We start from the raw sequence: 21,225 nt of genomic DNA on the forward strand, positions 1-21,225 counted from the left end.
GGCGACCCCCCAACCATAACATTATTTTCGTTGCTACTTCATATCTGTAATTTGGCTAATTTTATGAATCAGGCAACCGCTCTGAAAGGGTTGTTCAATCCCCGAAGGGATCACAAACCACAGGTTGAGAATCGCCACTATAAGTACTTCCAGGTCTGACTGTTGACCTTTATGAATGTTTTCCGATCGAGTCTGATGAGGTGCCAAGCCCTGCCCCCAAAGTCTGTTTTGGGAATTCTTTGGGGACTTGGTTGCTTTACTCCCCTTGCTGCTCTGTTGTGTTCCCTTCATGCTTTGCCCCAGTGTGTGTGTGTATGTCGGGGGAGGGGGGGAGGGGTGTATCAGACCAGGCACAGTCCCACACTGTGTCTCCAGTGTTGTTCCCCCATAGTGATATGGGTGAGTGAGGGGATGCCGTATCTTGTGGTGGGGCCAGCCCTACAGTCCTCTGTGTGCATTGGCTGCTTCGAGCAGGACTATCATCCTCAGGGCTTGGTGGGCCAGGATGCAGTCCCCTCTCACCTCTCTCTCCTTCCCTCTTAGTTTGCTCCAGTGTGTTCTGAGCAAACCCACCCCTCGCCCCAATCTGTCTCTTCAGTGCTGTCCTCTGTAGTGGATTCTTCTGGGGAGGGTCCACATAGCTGGGATTGGCCCCAGCCCCACAGACCTCTCTGTTGGTTCACTGCTTCATGCCAGTATGTTGCCTTCAAGTCTTGGCGTACCAGGTTGAAATCTGGCCCTTCTCTCCCTTTCCTGTGGAGACATAACCAATACCCTCCCCGTGGGTGGGTTAATGCCCTGTCTCCCCACCCCATGTCCTCTTCTTTTTTGTTTCCCTTCTGTTCAGTTGGCTGCCATATGAATCCCTGGGTTGGGTCTGATCTCTGACAGAGTGCCTGGACCTTACCCTGGGAACTTTTGCACTTAGTAGCTTTTCTCCTATGCCCCCTGTGCAGAAAGTCAATTTTAGAATTAAAGTACTATTTGTCTTTCAGGGATTGAGAAACCATGGCCTATATATTGTATAAATCAGGGTCTTCTTCAGTCTTTATAAATCACATAGGACGAGGTACTAGGGGAGTTCCTGGGCTTCATGAATCTGATGTGCTCACAGGTCGGGTCAGTCCTCTTGTAGCTCCCGCATTGAGTGAGCTGCGAAGCTGTCTATGCCCGCTGAGTCAATTCTGACTCTTGGTGACCCTGTAAGGGCACGGATTTTCACAGGAGGAGAGAGCTTCTGGGTTAGCAGCCCGACACTAAGCCAGTGCCACCACAAGGGCTCTTGAAACTGTCCATAAGAATCCCCAACCTTTCCCTCGCATCAGGCCAAACTTGAAAAGTTAACTGTCAAAACATAACCAAGAAAACCAAGCTCAGTGACATTGAGTCAACTCCAGCTCATGGTGACTTCCCAGAACAGAACGGAAAGGACCCTCTGTGTTTCAGAGACTGCCGAGTGGCTGGTGGCCTTAAAATGCTCATCTTACAATCAGCAGCCAGACACTCTAGGACTGATTTTTTTAAAAAATTAAAGAAATGATGTATTGAGAAATATTCATGAGTAACTTGTCTTAATGGTGTGTCAGTATTTTTTTCTTTTGCTTTCATTTTGGTTACAGAGAACATTAGAGAGTTTTTTTCTCCTTCAACTCGTGGTTCATGCTTTACTTGTTCTGCTGTAAAGGATTCCATTACTGAATAATCAATTAGAGAGACCTTGGAGCGCATTGAGAAGCTCACAGATAGATATGTGGGTTGGCCTTCCATCCTTTTTGCTTTCCCGCTGTAGAAATGGAGTTCCTCATTTGGCTGTCAGAGTCTGGAAGTGGAGTGGGGGCCACACTTGAAATCCTCCATCCACACGCGGGGGATGACAGGTACACCTCTACCCTCCAACCTTCTTTATGCTCTTCTGACCCCACCCATCTCTCTCATGGCACCCCGCTTCCTTGCTGGGTACAGTAAGCCCCGCAGCACTCACAGCCCGTCCTCGTGATTGTGGGGGTATGAGGTGCACTACAGGTTACAGACTGCCAAAGATGGAGTTCTTTTGCCCACAATGGCCCTTCTCAGCCTTCCTGGCAGGCTGCTTCTCTTTGGTTCTCGCCTCACAGCCACATGACCTGTTGGTTTCTGTCCGGCTTGGGCAAGTGTTGCAAAGTTCCTTTAGAGCTGATAAATACCCAAAGGGCACCACATTCTGCTAACCAGTCTCCTGCTGAATGGCCCACAGCATTACTCATTCCTTCCTCGTGGTCTCCGTGCTGCTCCTCGGCTCTGTCTCATGGTCTTTGTGCTGCAGCTCTGGTGCCTGCACCACTTTCGGCAGCCGTCTATCCACTGGCTGCTCTTCTTTCTTGATGGTAGTGGGATTCCTGTACCTGCTTCGGAAATGGTTTGTTTTACACCCATTGAAATGGCAAAACTGACCAGTTCCCTCTCTTAGTATCTACTCCCATAGAGAGTTACCCACAAGGACAGGTCGATTCTCCCTCTAGAGTTGCTGTGAGTTGGATTTAGCCTGATGGCTGTGGGTTTTGAATTTTGACCCATTTGTATGGTCTCATCAATCGTTTGGTGGGAGCTATAAAGATTATGCATAGAAGAGCCATGCCAAGGAATTTCGCTTTACTGAGCCTCAGTAGCACAGAAGGTTAAATTCACAACTACTAACTGATCACCTGTTGACTGTTTAAACTGACCCAGAGGTACCTCAGGCAAAAGGCTTGGTGGTTTGCCTTTGAAAACACCATGAAAAGCCACACAATACCCATGGAACACAGTTGTACTCCAACACATGGGATTGTCATGAGTTGGAATGGACTCCATGGTCACTGTTTTTTTGTTTTTGTTTTTAAATTTGGGCATGTCTAGGAGCCCTGGTACTGTAGTGGTTATGAGTTGGCCTGAGATGTGTATGGTTGAAAATTGAAACCACAAGCAGCTCCCTGGGAGAAAGACTGGGCTTTCTACTCCTGTAACAGTTACTGTCTTGGAAACCCACAGGGGGTCGCCATGAGTCAGCATTGACTCCATGGCAGTGAGTTGTGGAGGATGACTTAAATTGTCAGGTTGGCCTACATTCAGATTTATTGTTACTCTTACATAAATGACCACAGTTTCAGGTCAATGTAATGATAGTGCCGGTGTAATGATAGTAACAAATTGGGCAACCCTGTATTTTAGCCAATATGTGAATTTTTAATCAGGGAGTATTTAATGAGAAAAATCAGTTATTTAATAAATGTAAATATATTCAAATGTTTAAAAAATTTTCCAGTGTGCTGAAATGGGATTTCATATAAGAACACACACACACACACACACACACAAGAGAGATATGTGATTAGTACACACAGAGAGATATGTGATTAGTACATGACCTCTTTTTACTGTTTTCAGCATCTTTATTTTATTATTTTTAAATCATATTATTGGGGGCTCTTATCACAATCCATGCATTCATCTATTGTGTCAAGCACATTTGTACATATTTTGCCATCATCATTTTCAAAGAATTTTTTTTCTACTTGAGCCCTTGGTATCAGCTCCTCCTCTTTTTTTTCTCCCTCCCCTATTCTCCCTCCCTCATGAACCTTAATAAATTATAAATTATTATTATGGTCATATCTTACATCATCCATTGTCTCCCTTCACCCACTTTTCTGTTGTTTGACCCCCCTGAGGTAGGGGTTATATGTCAATCATTGTAGTAGATTCCCCTTTTCTCCCCCTACCTCCTCCTTGCCCTCCTCGTATCTCTATTTACATTATTTGTCATGAGGGGTTTATCTTCTGTGGATTCCCTGTGTTTCGGGCTCTTATCTATAGCAGTGTACATGTTTTGGTCTAGTCAGATCTGTAAGGTAGAATTGGGATCATGATAGTGGGGAAGCATTAAAGAACTAGAGGAAAGTTGTATGTTTCATTGGTACTATACTGCACCCTGACTGGCTCATCTCTTCCTTGTGACTCTTCTGTGAGGGGATGTCCAATTCTCTACAGATGTAGAGGCATGACATCTTTTTCTCCATGTGTATTTCAAATTGCTAACAATCTTTAGTGAAGTGATGTTTTACTTCAAGCTGTCTAAAGGCCGTGTCCTTATTTAATGGAAGTTCCAGAGCTCTGTCCTGCAGCCACCTTTATCATGTTGCAGGATTAGTATCGGATGCATGGGTTCAAAGTGCCGGTACAAGCCGCTGCATAATAGGAAATGCAGACACGAAGTAACAAACCCAGGAAATATGAATGGTAATTAATGTATAGATGCTTAGCGTGAACAAACACTCAACGATGCACTGCACCGCGCCTGACAAGATTTAGCATACAACATACTGTTTTGAAGAGTTGATAGTGAATGTGTTGGGAGCAGTTAAACGTATGGAGATAGACCGCATAGCTGTGCTGGAAATGCCATTCTATTAGGGCGAATCCAGTAGCAAATGCTTTGATACGGGATTGTTCTTGAACTGCATATTAGGAATGTTTCTTTGGAAAGAAATAAAAACGCTGTATCTCACTCTTTTAGTTGATAAGTAAGTAATAAAAGACAAAATATACAACACAATTTGATAATTAAATCTAAGGGGAAAAATTGCCAATGCTATTTATTTGCTCTTTTCTTAACTTGTACATTTCTTTAAAATGTCAATTTAACTGTTTCCTCGAACATTATACTGTAGTTTCCCAGAGAGCTGACAGAACGTATTAGTCTCCCATTCGACAATGTACTCTTGGTTTGCTTCCTGCCATTCGTGCAGGCTCCTCTGTTACCGGACCCTTCCAGTCCTCACTTCATTGACTCGATGGGAGTCCTTTTCCCTTTTGTTCTTGCCCACAACTTTCTTCCTTTTGAACTCTGTTTTTAATGCAAATGCTGGTTTGGGTTTCTGGTGTTTGAATTAAAAGACATTTAGTTAACACCGTATATTTTGCTGTGTGTGTTTGTGTGTGTGGCTAAACTAAAACTCACTGCCATCTCGAGATGAGTTCAATCCAGAACGACCTTACAGAAGAGAATAGAACTGCCCTGCGGGTGTTCGGAGACTACATCTTTACAGGAGTAGAAAGCCTCATCTTTCCCCCAAACCACATGTAATAGGTTAGTTGAACTAGTAAAAAACGTCTGCTTTGAGCATTATTCTCATTTAAGGGCTATCTGCAGGGAGTCAAATTAATCACAGCAGTTTGAAAACTTAGATAGGAATCTTAAGGGTCAGGGAATGTATAAGGAGGAACGATTGACGAAGGCTAAGAATAGTTGCAACCTGAAGAATGCAGTCGATGTTATTGAGCAACATGTTCAAACTGTGATTTGGTGTAGGTTTTGCTGTTCATATTCTGAACAGCAAGAAAGTGTTGGGGTAGTAGTGTCGTAAAGGAAGGATTGTTATGTGAATGGCGTGGGTGATTGTCTACCCAGACAGCTCAAGGGAACCAACTGGAAAGATCAGAAATACATATTCGTTTAACAGAATAAAATACTTTAAATGAACCATCACTGCTTCTGCAGTATATCTAGAGAATTAAAAAAAAATCTTATTGACAGGGTCTCTAAACCTAAAAAAATTAAACCAGATAAACAAAAGTACTAGGAATAACTTTTACAAATATTGAGACCTATGTAAAAAGTGAAGTGTTGACCAGAACAAGAAGACCTAGTAAGTGAAGAGAAAATACATACAATATTATGATCTTCTGTACATCTTTATGAGAGCAGAGAATTCCATCTTTCTCCCTCAGAGCTCCTGATTGTTTCAAACTACTGCCCATTCTGTTAGCAGCCCAAATTGTGATCCACTTTGTCATCAGGGCTCCTACATAAAATACTACTACAAGTGAAAATATGTCCTCTCCCCTATCTCATTTGGGGTGTGTGTGTGTGTGTGTGTGTGTGTGTGTGTGTGTGTGTGTGTGTACTAGAAAGGGGGCTTAATTCTCCAATTCATCTTAAACTCAAATCATGTGATATTGGCACCACACTAAAAACTTGCCATCCTTGTCGATAGGTCAATGACACCAATTACTATAACAAGTGTTTCGCAACCTTGCTTGTACATTAAAATCACTGATTTTGATGGTTTTTTTTTTATATATTAGCTTGGCAAGGCCCATCATGTACCTCTCCTACTCTGTTTTGCTGGAGGAGGACCCTGACGGAGGCAAGGGCTTAAGGAAAATTATGTACGAGGATGCTCAACCTCACTCCCACAGATTCTACTTTAATTACTGCGGTCATGCTTTGCTCTATTTTTAAAAGCTCCCTTACTTAATTATAAGATGTAACCAAGTTTGGGAATTACTGGACTATTGAGACCAAGAAAGGGTCTGCATTTTTTCTTAGAATGATAAATAAATTTTAAAAGGCTTTTCAATTAGCAGCAAATGTTTGTGGGACAAATGAGCATGAATTTAAGGAATAACCTTAAAGCAAGACTTATCCTAATGCTAACCAGAAATAGATTCCAGAAGGATACTTGCATTTTAAAGACTTACCCTGTAATACAGTCATACATGAAGAACTTTGAAAAATGTTTTTTTACCAAAAATTCCATGCTCAGGAAGAAATATAAACTGCCCAAAAGACTGATGTATAAATATAGATACTGCATTGTGTAAATCTGCTGCACAAGACCTCATTAAAGTGTTGAAAAGCAAGGATGCTACTTTGAGGACTAAGGTGTTCCTGACCACAGCCATGGTATTTTCAGTCACCTCGTATGCTTGTAAAACTTGGATACTGAATTAAGAAGACCAAAGAAGAACTGAGGCATTTGAATTATGGTGCCGGAACAGAATATTGCAAATTCTGTGGACTACACGTAGAACAAACAAATCTATCTTGGAAGAAGTATAGACAGAATGCTCCCTGGAAGCAAGGCTGGGGAGACTGAATCTCACATACTTTGGACATGTTGTCAGGAGAGATCAGTCTCTGGAGAAGGACATCACACTTGGTAAAGTTGAGGGACAGCAAAAAAGAGGAAGACTCTCAACAGGATGAGGTGATACTGGCGTCAGCGATGGGTTTGAACACAATAAAAACTGTGAGGATGGCCCAAGACCATGCCGTGTTTCCTCCCATGTATACAGGGTGACGATGAGCGGGAACAGTAGTCAGTGGCACCTAACACCGTCACACACGCACACGCACGCACGCACACACACACAATCATTTACCTCATGTGTTAGTCCAGGTAGACTAGAGAAACAAATTCATAGAGACTCATATGGGAATAAGAAAGAGGTTTATAAACAAGAGCAATTGAATATTGAGAAAACATCCCAGGCCAGTCCAAATCAGTCCCGTAAGTCCGATATTATCCTATTTGTCCGACACCAATCTATAAAGTCCTCTTCAGACCCACGAAGCACATGCAATGATGCCGAATGCAGGAAAATCACAGTTCGGTGGGTTGGAAATCTTTTATGAATTTTGATATAATTAATTAAAAATTGAGTGAGTTTTATATTTAGAAAAAAACTTTAAAGATATTATTAGTTACTTGTCTGATGGGAAGTATCTTCCATGGCTCTAATGTTTTTAAAGGGTTGAATAGTTTTTTCCTTTGTTACTTATGTAAGAACAGCCATGACTAATACTGAAGAAAGGACTGGGTTTCGGTATGCCGTGAATGTGGTGCCCGCTACAAACATGTGAGCCCATGTCTCCTTGCCGAAAGGGGACTGTAGGTCTATATCGCTCAGATCATCCAGTTCAATCAACTACTTTCCCCGAGTTCAAAGATTAGCACAAGGAAAGCCCAATAACTTTAGCTTCATTAACTGGAGTCATTTTGATGTTAGAATTCTAGCCCAAATTTTAATGAGCTAGCTTCTTTTTTACTTAAAACGTGTCATCGTGTAGTGACAACGCATGCGTGCCATTAGTACTGTGGGTACCAGAAGAGAAAGTAGCTCTGAAACTGGACGCTGAGCCTTCTTTTTTAATCTGACATTTGCACTTGTAGACCAGTAGACAGGCTACAGGCACTTAGACAGCCCAGGCTGGGACGGCCGCCCATGTGTTTGCTCAGCATACCACATTCGGAAAATGTGCTGGAGCAGCGCCTCTAAGCGGGATGTACATTTCACTTTGTCTTCCTGCCAGAACTTAATGAAGGTTGTTTCCATCATTGAATGTCTGGAAGGTAAATAACTTTGAAGCTTTCTATGATTGCTGTTCTTTCTAATGTTTTACTAGGAATTGCCTTTTATCCCAGTGCCCCTTTTGCATATGGTGTGCATATGAACACAAGTAAATATGCAATAGCTGTCTTCATAGGGTGGAAATGAAAAATGAAATGCTGCTGAAGAAAAATGTGAAGTGATGATATTTTAAAGGATATATACTAGCTGATTGTTTGCATTTTTTTGTTTTCACATCATCGTTTTTAATATCCTCCCCCCGCCTTTCTTAGAAAGCATTTCATTGTTTACAATGATCAAATCTATGAGTCATTTGCACAACCCAGGATCTGGGCTCAGTGAGCAGTCCCCTTGAGTCAGAGGTTGGTCCCACCTCTGGGGAATGCAGAGACTCCCAAACATTCGTATAAGTCAAAAAGCAGAGCACCCACCTTGGCCATTTCCCCAGAGAAGGTGGAAACATGTTATGACGATGTTCCTTCGTCAGATGGGTCCCCTGTAGAAGGCTATGAGAAGGACAAGCAAGTAGGCACAAGACATAGACTCCCTTGGGTTCTACTCGTCCCTCCCTCAGTGCAGGAAGAAGGCCTGCAGACAGGTGCAGAAGGCAGTTTCATACAAGCTTCTTGGCCTTACCCTTTGTCCAAGCAAACCTATCCTCCCCCAGTCGAGAGTTGAGACAAGAGAAGTAATAAGACGAACTCCACTACAGTGCCCCCAGCCCATTTCCCTGTCATGCCCTCTCTAGTTAAGGCCACTGGTTTCAGATTCCCCTGGGCATTCCCAGGCCAAACCTAGTCTCTGTGTCAAAAGGATGAGATGCCAGGTAATTCCTATAATTCCATCAGTCAGTTTGGCAGAATTGTTCTTGGTAAGCAAGCAGTGGATCTCCAATGCCCCACTATAGATCTTCATTTGTATCTAGACGTGGGGACTCGCTGACCTTTCACCTTCAGGACAGACTCAGACCTCATGTGGGCATGAGGGAATGCAGGAGCAGTCTGATTCTTGCTCTGCCTTGCAGGCACCTCTGTGAATTTAACATCCCGGCACTGACACTGACCCAACAGCCCATGGCAGTTGCAGGAAGGACCTTTGCTGTTGGAGATGTAGAAGCCCAGGTGCTTTCGCTGGGTTTGTATAGAGATGAATGAGGATGACAAAGGCAATGGTTCCCCCATTGGTGGATACTGATATCTTCAGTCCCCACGCCCAACCATCACACTCTGATCACAAGCCCTCCCTCTTAATTTCTGCATGCTTAAATGCAATCAATTTAATAACTACAGTAATAACTAAGTTATACTAATGCTGAATGATATAGCTATGTACTAGGTATTGTCTCATTTAATCTTCATAATAATCAAATGAGGAAGTTACTGCTCTATCTAGTTTACAGGTAAGGCTGTCCATTGGTCTTCGCCAGAGAGGTTGCATACTTGTGTAAGTTGTCATAACTAGTAAGTGACACAACTGGGATTCACACTTAGCTCTCTAATGCCAGAGCCCACTTTCCGGACCACCAGTCATGCTGTCTCTTAACCTGGTAGTGATATTCACCAAACTCCAAACCCAACTCACTGCCTTGAAGTCTATGTCAATTCATAATGGCCCCACAGGAGAGGGTAGAACGGCCCCTGAGAGTTTCCAAGACTGTAACTCTGTACATTAATAGAGAAGCCCATCTTTCTTCTGTGGAGGGACTGGTAGTTTTGAACTGCTGACCTTGCAGTTAGCAACCTAATGTGCAACCAATATGCCCTGAGGGCTCCTAGTGACATTCACAGCCCTCTTAAATTCAGTGGTTGGGTTGTTTCAGTAATAAATGCTTGTGCATCTAGTGGTGAGTAGATTGCAACCATAGCAATGACAAAACATAGTTTCTCAACAACTGTGTTCTTATGATTTGTCGTTATTTTCAAGGCATCATTGCACTGATGATAGATAACATTTGTGTCTAACATAACGCATTATTTCCTAAAGTCAAATTCAATCTTTTTGATCTATTAACATCTTATTGCTAATTATGAAACCAATTCCTATTCATTAGATATTATTTTAAGAAAGCTAGTCAATGAAAAAAAGTGGGGTTTTTTTTGAGTATGACCTATCTTGCCTAGTCGAATGTCCCCAAGTTCCATTCATATTGTAGCTTGTATCAAGACTTCCTTTTGCCAGCAGGCTGAGTAGTGTTGCATTGTATGTATCTATCGCATTTTGTTTATCATGTAATAGACATTAGTTGTTCATAGCAGTGAACAAATTTTTCTGTATTATTTTGCTTCTGTTCCCTGTTCAGCTCATTCTTTTTGTACCTGTCACTCCACCCATAAATGCTCCAAGATCACCAAGCCTTACAGCACTTGGCTCTAGTTCTGTGGTCCGCAAACTGAGTTCCCCCAGTTCAGGGCCTGGGGGCATCCCATTCTGTGAGCAAGCCTCATACCCAAAGGCACGTACTAACTTTGGGAGCAGAAATCCCACCATTCTGTCTCATGCTTTGGCATGGTTGATAGAACTCTTCTGAGGTGTTCCGTGGCCATTACTATAAATTCATTGCGCCCCTTAAGTTTCCTGTGTAATCTTTTGACATGCTGGTGTCACTTTAATTCCATGTAGATCGTTCTTAAAAGAGCGCAATGCTAAAACAGACATACTTCTGCAAACAACATTTTGATTCATCTTTTTAAAAAATGCTGTCTCGTTGTTTTGTTTCGTGTCTGATCTGTCAAATGACTGAGGATCATAAGCAGCTCTTCATGTACAGTAGTTGTTGGCCGCTTGAATGTCTTCTGTGGTGAGAAATCCTCAGCAAGCAAGGTGGCGTCATCTGCGTGTAGCAGCTGGCTAATGAGTCTCCCTCCACGCCTGCTGCTGCATCATTCATATAGAAGACCTGACTCTGATTGTTTGTTGTTTGCAGACTGAATAGGTACGATAACCCTGACGCACACTGCGATAGTTTATTGTGCCAGCCTGGCCGATAAACACAAGTAGGATTAACTAAAGGGCAGAGGGATAAATGGCTCGGTGAGCCTCACCTTGGTTGTTCTGTGCCTCAGTTTAAAGGGGTACACTACCTGTGGGATGCCTAGCCTGTGGACTGTGTCGCTGTAAGTTGAGGTCCCTTTAAGCCCACACGATTGGAATGTTCATCTCTGGAGCTGGGGACTGACAGTTGGGGATCTGCCTTGCTGCTTGCTGCCTGGGTATATATAGCCCAGCTCCCTCTACAGAAGGGGACTGGCAACTGGCAGCTCTCAAAACTTGAAGGACTGCTAGTGTCTCACAGCTTTATAATTTAACTGTTAGTTTCTTGTATTATCTATCTCTATATTATTTAACAGTTTATTTCTTGAATTATATATCTATCTTTATAATTATATTTATATATAATTACTAGCAATCTGGTTTGTCTCTCTAGAGAACCCTGTCCAATACACACACCTTCCCTGATGTCAAACCACAGAGGATCCCTTCATTGTGTTCAAAGTACTGCTTCTTGGTCTATGTACAGATTCCACATGAGCACAATTAAGATACAAGGGTTCTTATCCTTTGAAAGGTAATTTGTCATGATTGACACAATCAAAATGCCTTTGCATAGTTAATAAAACTATGATCGCGAGCCCACGGTATTATTGCAAGAAGAAATGCAAGCTGGACGGAAGGCATCAGTGAAAATGGGATTCCAGATGCTTCAGCAAACACGCGCTCAGTCATCTATGTCAAGAAACTTGAAAGACAGGACCTTGGCCACATGATGGAAGAGATCCATAGTTATGCTCATTCCAAAAGAAACCTGGTCAACAGAACACACTAATGATGGAGCAATAGCATTGATGTCACACGAAGAAAAATTTTGCCGCATATAATTAAAACATAGTTGCAACAGTGTATCGACAGGGGACGGCCATAAATTCCACCCAGATTCAGAAGAGAACATGGTATGAGGAATATTATTGCTATTGTCTTCTAGGTTGAAAACAGAGAATACCAGGAAGATGTTTGCTAGTGTTTTATTGACTATGCAAAGGTGTTTGTATCCAGTATATGCAGATGCCCATTTCAACATCCAAACTTTAAACGGAACTGTAGAATGAGAGCATATGTTGTAATTCATTTCGGTGTATGATTGACTGAATCTCCACATGTTCCAGGGGTCCTGCCAGAGCAAGAACCATGGCTTATTTTGGGGAAGGCAAAGGCCCCATCCATGTGGATAATGTGAAGTGCACAGGAAATGAGAGATCTTTGGCTGACTGCATTAAGCAAGATATTGGAAGACACAACTGTCGCCACAGTGAAGATGCAGGAGTCATCTGCGATTACTTCAGCAAAAAAGCATCAGCTAGCAGTAAAAAAGGTAAGCAGCCTTTGGGATCCTATAAAAAGCAAACAATATACATCCCCAGTTCACTACTATACAAGGGAGCTGCAAAAGGTTGATGGTAATTTTCTATCATTTTTCAATTCCATTTTCCATCAACCGTTGAACCCCTTTGTGTGTAGTACTTTGATAACAAAAATCTCATGCAACAAGAAAATATACTATCACTGTGTGTCTGGTGCTAGTATTTAAAGGCCATGGTAAAGCTTATCATGAGCATAAGGTTCAGAGGCTGGAGTGGATTTACAGGATCTTACAGTTCCTGGGAAGGAGACTTGGCGGGGCTGTGGGCTGATAACCACAAGTTCATAGATTCAAACCTGCTGGAAACTCCTTGGGAGAAGGATGAGGGTCCCTGCTTCCATGAATATTTACAGTCTTGGAACCTCAGAGAGGGTTACTCTAAGTCAGAATCCACTGCATGGTAGTAGTTTGGGTTTGGTTTTTGTACAGTCCCCGGAATTCTCCACTTTTTATATTTACAGCCAATTACATACCATTCCTTCTCTGAATGTCATAAGAATGGCCAGATACGTTTTTATCTTTAAAAAAATACACCAGATTTATTTCATTAAAAAAGAAATGAGATGAGAGGATGAATCAATGAAAGGCACTTACTTCACTTATTGTAATTCTTTTTAAAGAATAGAGATCATTTTTAAAAAGAAAATGACATTGTATGGGTTCTACCTTCTGAAATTAAAAAAATTAAGGAAAATGAAAAGTAGTCTTTGGTATGATGCAATAAGTAGGTGTTTCTGCTTTTAAAAATAGAAAAGTTGTTTCAAGTCCAAAAGAAACATATATGGAGAAATTTCTGGTCATGTTTTATGGATAAAATAATGATTTATCTGGGTTAAAAGTTCATTATTATGATACATTGGGTTGTCTTAAAACACTAACTGAGGGTTTTCTTTTTCTAACATCTTGTAAGGATTGTAAAAGGCTAACAGATGAATTGGATGTTGTAAATAAAATTTTCCCACCTAAGGGGCTTCAGCGTGTGCAGAGGAAAAGACTTTGTACTTTGTTTTATGTACTATTAATTAGACATATATATATATATATATATATATATATATATATATATATATATATATATATATGTATGTATGAGGGGTACCCAGAAAAACCCGGAAAAAGTTCCACTGGGTGGAGCTTTCATCACATGCATTTTTCCTGCTAGGTGAGCATAGAGCAATTCCCTCTGAATTAGTGCACCCAGTGGCGTTGCCTGGGAAGGTTCTCTGTGGTCACAGTGAATTTTTTCTTAAAAGCAGTTTCACTTGAATTTCATTTTTAGTGATGACCGATTTAAGAGAAGAGTGTGCAACTGTGAAATTTTGTTTCCTACGTGGGAAAATGCCGCATAAACTGTTGTGATGTTGAACACAGTTTACAAAGACAGCACTAAGGGAAAAACTCAAGTGTACCAGTGGTTTTTTCATTTCAAAAATGGTGAAATGTTGGTCTATGACAAACCTCACTCTGGACATCTGTCAACTTTCTGAAAAGACAAAAATGTCAACAAAATTCATGCACTTGTTCTCAAAGACCTATGATGGACCATTGAAGAGGTAGGGAAGTTAATCTGGACTATCTTGGAGCTTGGATCAGTGAATTTTTATGGAAGATTTGGGGATCAGAAGGTCACTGCAAATTTGTGCCTCAGGTTCTGACTGACCAGGAAAAGGGGCATCCAGTGGACACCTGCTGTGTTTTGAAAGAGCGACTCAGAAGGGAGCCGTACTTTTTGTCCAAAGTCACTACTGTGACTAGATGTGGTGCTGTCCTATGAATCAAAAGCAAACGTCAATCAAGCCGGTGGAAGATGCCATCATCACCTCACTCCCCCCAAAACTCCACAAGTGAATCCAAAGACCAAGACGATGCTCATTTGGTGTTTTTTAAATTTTTTTATGTGATAGTGCATATGGAGTTCATTCTACCAGGTCAAACTGTTAATCGAGCTTTCTATTTAGAGATTCTGAAAAGATTGCATAACAATGTGCGACAAAAAAAAGGACTGATTTGTGGCAGATGGAGGACTGGTTTTGCCACCAGGACAATGCACCTGCTCACACAGCCATCTCAGTGCGCCAGTTTTTAACCCTAAAATCAGCATGCCTCTCTTGCCCATGCACCTTACTCACTGGACCTCACTCCATGTGATTTCTTTTTGGTTCCGTGAATGAAGAGGCACACGAAAGGACAGTGATTCGATGACTCAGAACAGGTGAAGAAGAAAACGAGGGAGGTGCTGTCAGCCATAGAAACAGACGAGTTTGAAAAATGTTTCCAAGAATAGAATAGCAGATTTGACAAATATATTAAGTGTAATCGGGAGTACTTTGAAGGTGATAAGGTTATTTTGTAAAAAAGGCTAACTACCTAGCTTTGAAAAAAATTCTGTTTTGTGGGGAGTACCCCCTTGTATCATGGTAAACCAAATTTCCCCCTAAATATTGATTACCACTTAGTTTATTAAATTCCTTTTAATTCTTTAAACTACAATTTTAAATGGAATATTAGAATTAATGTTACACAGGTTGCTCTGAAGGAGTTGCCAATGCCAAGCCAGTTGTAACAAAAGGAAGGATTTATTGTTTTGACACATGGCTCAGTGGATTCTTTTCTGGAGACTGAGCCCCCCGCTCCCCGTCTGGGAGCATTATATAAGGGAGCGGAGTGGATTCACGTGGTTGTCTGTGGTTGGCTGGAGAGCCAGAAAGCAGGAAATACTGAAGCAGAAACCAGCAGTTACACAGGGCTTGAAGGGTTGACTGATGTCGCCCCAACTAGCAAATTGATTAAAGAAACTCGCCAGGGCCTTTCTACTCTTCCACATAAACCTTCTTTAAAATATGCCATGCCATGCTTTTGTTTTTCATCATTTCTGCATTTGCTCTAATGCCTTCTGACAGTTGTGGCAATGTTGATGTTGTTGTCCGTGGCCATTAAGTCAGTTCTAAGTCCTGGTGACTCCTGTGTGCACAGCCGTGCTGCCCTCGAGGGTTTTCAAGGCCACGGCCTTTCAGAAGCTCTCGGGCTTAATTTCCATGGTATCTCTGCGTGGGCTTGAACTCTCAACCACTTGGTTAGTATTTGAGACTTTAAACATTTTTGTCACCTGAGCACCACACCTTAAATCAAATCATTTCAGTCTCAGACCAGTGTGGTCTGACTCATGAACCTATTGACGTTGTGTTGAGACTCAGGCTCTTGTGACATCTATCAAGGTGATTCAAACACAAGCCATGTGAAGTAATCCTTTTCAAAATCAGTTTCCTGTTTGCTCCCCCACCCTCTTCATAACAGTGGATTTCATGGCTTTAAGTAAGGTCGAGGTTTTACTCTCTGGAGCTCTGCCCAAGAATGATGTCACCTTTAAGGCTTGCCTGCTCAGTATGACATCAGTCTTTGTCCTGGTGTTGCATGCACTGATTTGGTTTGGAGCGTTATTGGAAGCATGTCTCGCTACAGTCTTATCATTTACGGTGTCACTGTAAAGGTCAGACTCAGAGTCTCACGGCGAGCCTCTGCGATTGGACAAATCATCAAGTGGGAAGGGGAATCAAATGAACTTGGCCGCAGCCCAAAGCTGATTCCTATGAAACGAGGGCCAGACATGCTTGGGTCTTTCAAAATTCTTTTCCCAATTCTGACACCAGCCAGCACTCTCTCCTTCTCTGCTGGGTTCAGTAACTCATCGCAATGGCCAGACAGAACTCAAACAATGTTCATGCTTATGGGGCTTATGGGGGAAGTTCACAGGTTACAATTCACGTTCAGAAATGCTCATGATAAAGTGCTTTGCTCAAGACAGCCTCTTCTTAATGCTTCCCCACCCCCACTATCATGACTCTAATTCTACCGTACAAATCTGGCTAGACCAGAGCATGTACACGGGTACAGATAGGAACAGGAAACACAGGGAATCCAAGACAGGTCAACTCCTCGGGACCAATATTGAGAGTAGCCATACCAGGAAGGTAAGGGGAAGGTGAGGGAAGAAAGGAGGAACTGATCACAATGACCTACCTATATCCCCCTCCCAGGGGGATAGACAACAGACAAGGGGGTGGAGGGGACGACATCAGACAGTGAAAGACTTGAAAAAATAACAATAATGTGTAAATTATTAAGGGTTCATGAGGGAAGAAAGAAGGGAGGGAAAGGGAGAGGCAAAAAATGAGGAGGTGATACCAAGGGTTGAAGTAGAAAGACAATGCTTTGAAAACAATGATGGCAACATATGTACAAATGTGCTTGAGACAATGAATGGATGGATAAATTATGATAAGAGTTGTACAAGCCCCCAATAAGATGCTTAAAAAAAAAAAAAGACAGCCTCTCTGTTGTCCTTGGCCACAGCCACACAGCACTTTGGCCTCTTTCATACTTGGGCAGCGGTTCAAAACTCATGTGGCCTTGCTCATAGATGCCCATGTGGGCGTGTCAATTCAACCATAATCCTTAGTGTTAATGGGCGGAGCGCTAGCTCTGTGTGTCAGCAAGCGAGCTTCTCCAATCCTTGAAGGCACCTCACTGCAGTTTAGCATCTTGCCTGAAGGCCCTGAGCTTCCTGCTGCTCTGCCACTCCTCAGGCACTACCACTCTGGCTCCTGGATTGAGGAGGTCCAGCAGGCAGGGATCTTGGGGTTCAAAGAATGCGCTCCAATCCTGGTAATGGGATCATTTTATTCCTATCGGGATATCAGTATTAACCAGTTCCCACATTACTACCACAATTAATACTGTTGAACAACCACTCAACATGGAATCATATAACCCTCTCAGCATCTCTTCCCCCACTTTCTCTCACCCAGACCTATCAGGAAAAGGACGGAAATCTGCATGGTCCCACATGGGAGCTTCAAAGATTATAGCTAGAAGAGCCGCAGCAAGTACATCGCGGCACCCAACTACCCTTCGTGTGAACAAAAGGACTGAACCAAAGGAATAAAATATTCCTACATAAATTAATGTAGTTAATTTCAAAACTAGGCATACCTTGTTCTTTGGTATAGCACCGTTTCACATATCCTGTTAAAGTGACTCTTTCATATTCCATTACAAATTTATGACCTTCCATAAAACAAACACCGTTGAGTTACCCTCTGCGTTTCAATGCTGTGGCATCTTTGATAGCAACCATTTCCTCCAGGCCCGTTCAAATTTGACCCTGCCATGGTTCAAAGAAGTAGCTGCTAAAAAAGACCCAGATCTTCTAGTACAGAAAACCGTTAGTGGCTAACATCTGTGTACACAAAGAGCTAACCACTACTGTTTCTGGGCAACTCCTTTCTTGGATACTCTGTGTGTCAATGCAAAGTCAGATCAAACTTTTATCCCAGGATTTTGCCCTTACTTAGCAAACTCGCTCAATGGCACATGACTATCGAGTGGCAGACTATCTGATTCCAACGCTGGGGGTACTTACAAACAGTACGTCTTTCTGTTGCTTTGCTTGAATGTATTTTACTCCCCCGAATTACATTTCATATGTGGCTTAAAACAGTGCTGCAGGTGGAAAGTAGGTGATGCAGCCCATTACTGTGTTTGCAAGCAATTGTCTTGATGTCCGTACTGCTGCGGGACTTGAATACAGCTACTGCCATCAGCAGAGAAGACGCAGGGAGGAGCCACCTGGTGGGGCTGGCCCATTAGCTGCCTGTGAACCCTTCTGAGAGCTGGATTGGTAGGAAGCCTCACACACTGCCTCCCTGGCTTGCAAATTATTGCCACGTTGGTCCAATTAAACAACAACTTTTGCTTTGCTGAAAAGAAAAAGTATTGCATAATTTTCAGAGAAATGGTATTTTAGAAATAGTGGAGGAGGGAATAACTAAGTAACACTCTATCCTTTAACGTTTCTTGTCCCTCCGTCCACAATGTGCTAGTTTAATGGATGACCTGTTTCTGCTTCAGGTTCCCTTGCATCCGTGTGTGGTTTGAGGTTACTGCACCGCAGACAGAAGAGGATCATTGGCGGGAAAAATTCTTTAAGGTAAAAAACCCGTAGACGAGATTTTCTTTTTATATTACAGAATTTTTGTGTACACATAGAGTTACAAATTTGGAGTTGTCTACTCTTATACAAGGGTTTATCTTATCCATTTTTATCTTCGACATTATCCATTGTAATCTTCGACAGATTATTTTGAAATTCTACTGTCATTCGACATATATTTTGGGAGCCCTATGGCACAATGTTGGGGTGTAGTTCAAAACCGCCATCCCATCCTCGGGAGAGAGATGTAGCTTTCTACTCCCAGAAAGCGTGCTAAAGTCTCAGAAGCCCCACAGGCACAGTGTCCCAGCCCTACAGGGCCACTCACTATAAGTCGGAGTCGACTCAGTGGCAGTGAGTTTGGTCTTTGTGACTTTGACCTATATTTGTGTAGACCATGTTTTTATACCACAATCCCCTGATCATGAAATGAATATGGTGCTGGAGTATTATGTGACAGCAACAAGATACTATATATATTTGTATACAAGCCGTTTTCCAGCACATTTTTAATGCAGTTTTTGTGATAAAATTAGGTACCTTGGCTGATATTCAGGTTGGTTTATACTCAAGTATCAGGAAAAAATATTCATTTCATTTAGACTGTATTTGTCACATGATTCATGCTAATCTAATTTTTATTTGTTTAATAATTATTGAAACACTCAATACTTTATTTATTAAATACTTCTTTAGACTGCTCAGGGGAAGTAGTTGAATGAGAAGTTGATTTTACATCTAAAGCTTGAAATGCAAACCTGTTTACACGAGTGTCAAGGGTAGGTGAGATGCAAAAAAATGTCTATAAACAAATTTTCAACACTGTACAAGGATCCTTCTTGAGAAAAAGGGACTTTTGCCATAGAATCATTTCCTATCACTATCACCAAATGTCCACTATGATGGCTTTAATCAGAATTTTTCTTTGCTTTTCATTACTCTGTGGCTGCTGTCTGTGGGTAGTGGCAATAGTGACGCACGGCTGCTAGTTCAAGGTCGACAGTTTGAGTCCAGCCAAAGGCACCTGGGAAGAAAGACCTGGTGGTCTACTTCAGAAAGCATCAGCCAGGGACAACCCTATGTCGTACAGCCCTCCTCCGACACATGTACAGTGTCAGGAGGGGGAGTTGACTCAAGGACAGCGGCAGGTTAATATGTGCTTGCTTGCTTGCTTTCTAGGGGGGGTTGGCCTTGGCAAGTTTCCCTTCGGCTGAAGTCGTCCCATGGCCACGGCAGACTCCTCTGTGGAGCCACCCTCCTAAGTAGCTGCTGGGTCCTGACAGCAGCTCACTGCTTCAAGAGGTACGTGTCCACCCTACCAAAGAGTCCCTGTGAACTTTTATTGGCCAGCTCTTCCGATCTCATCCTACTGTACAGCATGTTACAGAAGCCGTGGGCTTCTGTCTGTGCCAGTCGTCTGGTGGAAGTGAGGGGGTGAGATAGGAGTAATGCCACTGATATCTTGGAAGCTTGGGACTCCTCTGCTATCCTGGTGTTCAAGCGACTCTGGGTTTAGGCAGAAGATGGGTTAGTCCTCGCTGCCCATCTCATTATGTGACACGATGCACTTACAACGACTTTGAAACAAATCTTAGGTCTCCTACATGGGCCCCTGGCCAGACCTGAGTTGCCTTATATGTACCATCTCAAAGGCTCCCACGGAGGGCCCGGTGATGGCTGGACCACATGGAGGACAGTGGCTGACTGGCCAGGGATGCTGTCTTCTCTTCATTCTTGATGTCTCGGTCCGGCCAAAGTGGGTAGGGGGCCACAATGGGATGAAGCCAGATTACAGGTGGAGAAGGGGACTCTGGGCCAGAGCCCAGAGATAAGGGAAGAAAGCTAAAGAGTCTGAATGGAGCTCAGGGCTGGTATAGACAGAGGATGAGGGGTCCAGACCCAAGATGGGTGACATGAGGCAGTGAGCGGAGAAAGAGTGAGGTCCTCGCACAAAGCAGGTGATGGGAGGAGTGTTCCGCAGCCAGTACTGACCAGCACCACCTCCGACCACACGTGCTGCACAGTAGAGAGGAAGGCAGCGTGGAGAAGGGGGCGGCTGTGTCAGGTGCACCGCAAGGTGGCATAGGGGCACTCGACAATGAATGACAGGGCCACGGAGAACATTGTCACCAAATGGGCTCAGTCCCTGACTGCGATTGCACCGGAGGACCTGGTCTTTGGGATGGAACCATAGGCAGGAGTGGCTATTCTTCTCCCAAGAACATATCTGAGGGCAAAACCATATCCTTGAATATTTTGATCTTCTGTATTTATACCTTTAAGGAGCAACTTTAGATTACTTACTGCGTTTTCTTATGCATTATGCACACATGATATTCCCCCAGTGGCATTATTCATATAAGTGTACTATGCCTCTCTTATTATTTATTCATGTTACCGACTTCAGTTGGCTTTAAGAAGACAGAATTAAGCCACGAACCAAGCAGTCCTAATATATCGTAATGGTTTTACCTAAGATGATATGATAAGGTTCTCACGTTCAACTGTTGCGCTAATGCACTGCCATTATCTATGTGAGTAAATAGAAACAGATGCATAGTTTTGATCATTTCTTTTCCGATTACCAGAGGGACTACACAACTCGATCTGTGACTTCTTAACCACAGTTTATATCTTTATTATAGAATTATGATAGAAGTCACATTTTCAG

The 21,225-nt window shown here is 42.6% G+C and overlaps 1 protein-coding gene across 2 annotated transcripts in view; it reads left to right on the forward strand.

Annotated features, from left to right (window-relative positions):
* The window catches only part of PRSS12 (serine protease 12), an 87,108-nt gene that overhangs the window by 52,906 nt on the left and 12,977 nt on the right, over positions 1-21,225 (forward strand). For both annotated transcript variants that reach the window (XM_075543884.1, XM_075543883.1), the window contains exons 9-11: positions 12,312-12,517; positions 18,473-18,551; positions 19,734-19,856. In XM_075543884.1, the coding sequence (XP_075399999.1) occupies positions 12,312-12,517; positions 18,473-18,551; positions 19,734-19,856 (408 nt within the window). The remainder of the gene's footprint in view (positions 1-12,311; positions 12,518-18,472; positions 18,552-19,733; positions 19,857-21,225) is intronic.

This window comes from Tenrec ecaudatus, chromosome 3 (assembly GCF_050624435.1).
Source record: "Tenrec ecaudatus isolate mTenEca1 chromosome 3, mTenEca1.hap1, whole genome shotgun sequence".
Classification (NCBI taxonomy): Eukaryota; Metazoa; Chordata; class Mammalia; order Afrosoricida; family Tenrecidae; genus Tenrec; species Tenrec ecaudatus.